Consider the following 6949-nt stretch of genomic DNA (forward strand, 5'->3'; position numbering starts at 1 on the left):
CTATTTCCCTTTCTTTTCTTTTCATTCATCTAATCAACAAAACAAAAGGCCCAATTTCCTTTTCTGACCCTTCTAAAGAAAGCGAACAAATGCGTACAGTGCAATAGAAACCACAAACTGGACCTCAATCAAATAGAAATGCACCACGCTCTGTCTACAAAGTTCTCAATCACATACAATGTTTTTCACGTGCTTAAACCAACCCGATCTCACGATAATTCGTATGAATTTTACGAGGTGGCTAATTCGTAACAATTCGTACGACCTCACTCGTACGAATTAGTACGTTTTTGCTAAATCGTACATATTTTACGAATTGGCTAATTCGTATGAATTCGTACGAATGACCTACCCCTGACCCCGCCCCTAAACCTACCCATCACTTTGGACAAATCGTACGAATTCGTACGAGTGAGGTCATATGAATTAGTATGAGCTAGCCACTTTTTAATCACTCGTATAAATTCGTACGAATTGGTCGTGAGATAGCGTAGGCTTAAACACACATCAACACACCGGCCCTTCACAAGAAGGAATCCATGTTTGTCATGCAAAGCACAGGAAGGGAGAGAAGAGGAGCTATCTTGCCAGTTTACAACAGTCCTTCACTGTCACCTCAGCAGGCCTCTAAAACACTGACCCCCATCTTCAACAAATCCCTCCCCCATGTGACCTCCACACGGGGGGGGCAAACTGAAAGGGAATGGGGGGTAAGACGAAAAAAACAAGGGCTGTTTCTGAGCTTTGTTACCGAGAGATCTATTCACAGAGTGTGTATTTGTGTGTTGGGGGCTTTAACACACAGCCAATTTGTTACGCTGGACGCCTCACAATGGCACAGGGGGGGAAAGTGAAGTCATACTTGAGGCAATGCATGGGCGCCCATGGCAGAGGTCACAAAATATCACCCCGCTACTGTGTCTTAGAGAAAGAGTCAAAAGAGGAGAGGAGAAGAAGAGAGGAGAGGAAAGTGCATTGCAGATGGACTTTAGGAGGAAGTCAACGAAAGGATGATGGATAAATGAAAATTTCCTCCTCGGCTAAACCTCAAGCACCAGGGAGAGGACCTAAATGTTAGCAGATGGCGATAAAAATGCCCGAAGAAAAAAGGTTTCTCCCCACTCACATGTACCTAGAAAAACAAATGCATGCAAAAATACTACACAATTTCCTAAACTATAAAGTGTCGACTTAATGTGCACAAGTAAAAGAAAAGGCAAGCATGTGTGTTTATTGAGTTCAACCCTAGAAAGTCTGGTACGGGATGTGGAAATAGCCCAGCGCAGTAATTAAAGTTTTATCAGGCAAATAAATTCCGCTACACCCATTTTATCACAGAGCTGGCAGTGGCCTGACGTTGGCCATAGCTCTCCAAAGGTAATGACAGTAAACAAGCTAAACATTTCTCATCATTCGTTGGGTGTTCCACTGTGAGTGTTTGTAAAAACGCAGTCAAGTAAAACTTTGGGGGTTATGCTCATTTCAGAGGTGTAAGTCCTTCTCCCAAAATGTCTCGGTATAAAAATACAGCCTTGCTAAAGTTCTTTTGAAACGTAAGAGAAAGCCACTACAAAGCACAGCACGCTCACCAGCCGCTGCCATGTTTATTTTCTTAGCCTTGCTAATACCGGTCAGCCACATTCCTCTATTCCCAAACTGAGAGGGTTCAAATTGCCCTGCAGTACTCTTGCAGAGGGCCAAAGGAGGACGGGACAGAAGGAGAGCTGCCCTGTGAACAACACCTGTCGTCTTCCAGACTATTAGCACCTTTACGTTTACAGCTCAAGGTCCCGATCGCCTTCATGTTACGCGCCGCGAGAACCCCAAGCCGCCGGGAATGCCGTTAGAAGGAGTCCCACGTGGAAAGGTGAAAAAAGACACACTGGCACACAGTTTAAGCGTCTCTAAAAGAACCGAAGCCTATCTTTATATGAATTCCAAGAATTGCATTGTTTTGGGAATCTGCATGTTCAGAATTTCTTAGTGACATACTTGAGATACTCTTGAGAAGCAGTTGGTGGTGCTTTTAAATACGATTAAGGCTGCACTGCAGAGTCACACAGCGTTCAAGATGTTTAGACACAGTTCACCTTCCTCACATTCTACAGATAACTTCACCTGAAACAGTTTTAAATACTCTGAAAAACTGTTGACTATTTAGCATTCCACTCAGAGAGTCAAAATCTGTGGGCTGTTCCCTGGGCCACAAGTTTACTGAGTTTACTAGAGACTTGGAGATACAATAAGGTGTATGATCGATATTTAGCTATAGCTATATATAGAGTTTAGCATATTTTGAGCCATTCAGGCAAGGTAGGCCAAAAGTCAAAGAGAGCTAATGAATTCTCTACCTTGTAAAACATTCTTCACCTTCCCAACAGCTCATCTCGGCTTTAACACCCTGCCTTTAGCCAAAGCAACAGGCACATCACAGATTTTTCACCTGATGGTGAAGTGCTGCTGTCACATGCTCACCGTGTAAAGGATTTAGCACTGAAAAAACATCCCCTTCCCCCTCAGCCACTGTGTAGAAACCACTGTAACTTTTACAAACTCCCCCAAAGAAGGCAAAGAACTGCAATCTGACTAATGAGAGTCAATAACATTTTATTGATGGCCAAAAAAAGTAGGATGAATAAATATTCACATATTTACTTTTTGATTTTTGGAGTTCCCCAGTTGGGATGATCCATAACATTTCAACACGGCAGAGTTTTTCTAAATACAGCAACTTTATTTGCATTTGTGGTCACACTTTAGTTTAGGGTCCAATTCTCACTTTAACTAAATACAACTTTTGCCTCAGTAAACTCCCAATTGATGCTTATTAATAGTTAGTAAGGTAGGCTAGTTGTTAAGTTTATGATTAAGGGATGTAAAATCTGGTCATGCAGAATAAGGCATTAATATTTGCTAGTAAACAGACAATATCCTAATGCATGCCAATAAGCAACTAGTTAATAGTGAGAATTGGACCCTAAACTAAAGTGTTACCATATAACTGTAAGACTCATTAGTGCAGCATGTCCCATCAGTGACTAATCAGGACAGCAATGGTGCCAACAATTAGGCCTTCTGATAAGACTAAGAGCCACAATCAAGCAACTTCATATAGAAGACCTAAGGGAGCCATTTTAATTACGTGGGATTGTTAAGTTGGTGAAGGTTATGTGAATTATAATTAGAGCTGAAGATGTTATGAACAGGCACATCAGTTTAGTACAATATATTTTCTTGAGTAGATTTTAAACATTACAAGAATCCGTAGTGTTCAAGTCGAGCCTTCTTTGGCTGATTTAAAATAGTCCTAAAGTAAGTGAGTTGAAATAAAAACATTACATTCATCTTGATTATGGTAATTAAAGTGAAAGTAAGTCTGGTAAACACAAGGTGAATCCATCTAGAAGACAGTTTGCCTCCAGTGAACATTTACTGTTGGCCTTTACAAGAAACTGTGAAGCACTCAGGCGGGCCACATTCCAATTATACACGGTCTGATCAACACTCCTTACGGGGGCACGGAGGGGGAGGGGCGTATGCTAATGACGCAGGGACGCGCACAGTCAGGGAGCGTTCATCACGCACCGGGAGCGGGTGCGCTGCGAGGTCAACCCGTGACTTCAAATAATTAACGGTCAGGACGCATAAAGCGCCTGCGTGCAGTTAAAGGAGAGCAAACTTAAATGAATCTGGCCAGAAACAGTGATTTATGATTGAGATCAAAATGATAAAACAAGCTTTATTTACCCCAGAGCAATTAAACTTGACATATAATAACATAATATGTCATCAAAAGCTATATCTGAAGGTGTTCATATGATAAAATAGGTTGAAGCAGGTGCTATTGCACGGCTCAGGTGCGTTTAATTACCTGCAGTGCGGTGAGCAGTGCCAAACGCTCTATGACAAAGCACTTATATCAACCCAACACCGCAGAAAAGCGCCGCAAATGACCCTCAAGCCTCGCGGTGTAAAATCATTCTAGGTTTCGAAACAATTCCAAAACACGCCTATGCTTTTACCGCATGGAAAAAAGATCATGAGCGATGCTTCAGCACCTATAAGTACCGAGGCTGCTCTTTGCAATAGCGATGCTTTTAAGAGCGTTACAGAACGCCGAATGATAACAGGCACCCATCCGTTCTGCAGTTAAAAACAAACGACAACAGCAGCTGAGTGAGAAGGCATGCGAGAAACACTGCACATACATCTTTTTTTATACCTGCACAAGTTGACATTTGCTGCAACGCACGAGAAACGCCTCCCGTCTGCTTTCAAAATGAGCCAATGTATCTCAGAAAGATAGAGAAAAAGAAAGACTCCTTCTTTGTCAGCAAGTTCAGGTAGCAAAAAAACAACAAACAATAGCGAGATGGTCAAATTGCATCAATGAAAAACCTAAGTGACAGGTTCCCTTCCGATCAGGTAAGCACATATTTACAGGTCGCTCTAACGCGCGCACGCTGAAAGAACCGCTACATGGCGCGCGCATGGCGTCAGCCTAAGGAAAAGTGTCTTTCTTCACTCATCTCTTTATCAAAAAACACTTAACTCTGCAGATAAATCGTCGGAATGTTAAACGGTGCACTTTCATCTACAAAACACGGAGTGTAGATGAATAAAAATGATTTAAAAAGTGTTTTCGAGTTTATATTCCCCATCACACGCGCGCGCAAGCGAGAAGTAAAGCACGCCCTCACATTTCTCATAATCGATTTCCTTAGTAAAATTACTAAGGCTCACGTCTATACCGCTCTGGAAACAGCGACAGTGTGCCAGATCAATCGTTATAATTCAAGAGGGCGAATACGCAAGTACGATTTTAAGTTATTTACCACATATAAACCTGAAACCTACACGTGCATTACAAAGCGGATACATAAAGTCCCCGAAACAAATAAACTGTCAGTGCAGTAAGTCCAGCTGCAGCAGCGCGATTTATCAGGAGGATTGTCTGCGCTGCTCAGGATGTAGCCTATACGCATTCCTTATATAGGCTGCAGCAGTTGTTCTAGCAGCAGACAGCCCTTCAGATTCCTTTCCTTTTCTCTTCAGCGTTACCACCCAACTAGAAATGTGGCAGGCTGGCTGCAACAAACAGGTTGCTTTAACTGGCATCGTGCTCAAGAGCTCTCTGAGCCCCGGTCCCTGAGGGACGCCTAGACTGGCAGGACTGTTACTTAAACACACCCTTATTTTCTTCTTTGTAAACTTCAATCGGAGTTCAAGAAGAAACTTTCCTGTCAAACATCACCGCGAACTGCATACATGCCCCTTTTTCCCAATGCAGCAACAGAGAGAAGCGTGCTTCTGTTATAAGGCAGTTTCTTCTGAGCTACATTACAAAAGTGGGACTTGTAGCTGCACCACAGCAAGTGAAACCAGCCAAACTGTCACATCGGCGATATAAACCCATGTTTTCATAAACACTATGCTAAAATGTTTACATACACACTATTAGAGGTTATTCTTAGAATTCCGCTAGCTCGCTAGCTAACGTTACCTGCTACCACGCAGACAGCGGAACAGTCCATTGCAGATATATCAAAGTTTGTTGTCAACGTAAATAAAATAAAATCCTCCCAAGCACACGCTCTATTTACAAACACGTCTTTATGAAAGCATTTCCACCACTTCAATCGCTCAAACTGGTTCATGCGAAACCAAATCACCCGCATCGGAGCAAACAGGTACATTTTGAACGAAAAAAATAAGTTTCATTTCGTTCGAATCTAAAGAGGAAAATCCAATAATAACGACCAATGGGAGTACAAGATTCGAATCGAATTAATTTGTTTAATCATAAAGCTTTATAAAGTGAACTCGAGGCAAAGAGAAATAAAAAGGGAAACAAAAGCGAGATTCACTTGTACGGGACTGGCTGCATATAACGGTCCGCGCTCGCGTTGTGTACCACTAGGCGGTGAGAGAGTCGCGAGCGCGGCAGGTATAACGGTACACCAGATAGGGGCTATAACACAGCGCTACTTTCCAGCACTTTTTGGGGCTCGAGAAGTTCTGCCAGCGGCCCGGAGTCTAGAGCTGAATGAAATCAGTCGTCGCCAAGCAAAGCGAAGGGTTTTTACTCACCGTTTGTCCTCCTCGGGTTCGCCTGCTTTCTGCGCTTACACCTGGGGCCATCCGCCATGATCCTTTCGCTGTGTCTAAATGCTGCTGGAGAGTCACCTCCTCTCGCCCCCACACCTCCCCTCCCTCCCTTCTACTCCACCTCCCCTCCCTGCACCTGGTTTACGACACTCGGCTTTACGACATTACCTTCTGGCTCCTATACCTCTCTCTCTGGCGCTCAGACCCCCGTCTCTGGCCAACTCCCGCCCCTCACACCACGCGCTCCCTGTGGCGCTGCTGCCTGTCCGAAACGGTCACTGATCAACCTGTCCATTTACACGTAGAGGACTTCAACAATCTATGTTGATTGACAGCTCTAAGGAAGCATAACTCTTTGGACAAAACAAACATTTCCAAGCTTGTACAACAACCGAAAAGCGCAATGGTAAATATTCAACATGATGCAAGCGTCATCATCATATTTTTTTTTCTACAGTCAGAGTGGAGGCGGGGGAAGTTTGACGCGTGCACCTGTTTATGGTGCGCGCGCGCGCAAGCTCTAGCACACATAGCCTACATACACATCGACACAATCTGCAACTTTTTCTTATTCATGATGTGGCAGAAATCTGAATATCTCAGCAAGTAAATAGCAACATTTTAAATAGGGGACACTGGGGCTAGTTGTCAGTAACACTTTTTACTCCCAACAAGTATTTAAATCTAGGCTATAATGTATATAATTATTTCTTATACATTTCCATTGTTATTGCCCATTACAAAATACATACAGTTAACATAGCCCTACATAAATTTGTGACAACATAGTACCAGGTATGGGGTAAGTTGTCACAATCTAAAGCTGCAACTTTTTGTAATA

The 6949-nt window shown here is 43.0% G+C and overlaps 1 protein-coding gene across 2 annotated transcripts in view; it reads right to left on the bottom strand.

Moving 5' to 3' along the window:
* The window catches only part of zeb1b (zinc finger E-box binding homeobox 1b), a 59611-nt gene extending 53395 nt beyond the window's left edge, over positions 1–6216 (bottom strand). Inside the window, exon 1 of one of the 2 annotated variants that reach the window (XM_039664837.2) lies at positions 6091–6216. In XM_039664837.2, the coding sequence (XP_039520771.2) occupies positions 6091–6148 (58 nt within the window). In that variant the 5' untranslated portion in view covers positions 6149–6216. Of the gene's footprint in view, positions 1–4222; positions 4701–6090 lie in introns of those variants that run through there. The other variant, XM_039664838.2, reaches the window with a different exon arrangement.
* Between the last annotated feature and the right edge of the window lie 733 nt (positions 6217–6949).

Source organism: Pimephales promelas, chromosome 17 (genome assembly GCF_988280905.1).
Source record: "Pimephales promelas chromosome 17, fPimPro1.hap1.1, whole genome shotgun sequence".
In the NCBI taxonomy this organism is placed as follows: Eukaryota; Metazoa; Chordata; class Actinopteri; order Cypriniformes; family Leuciscidae; genus Pimephales; species Pimephales promelas.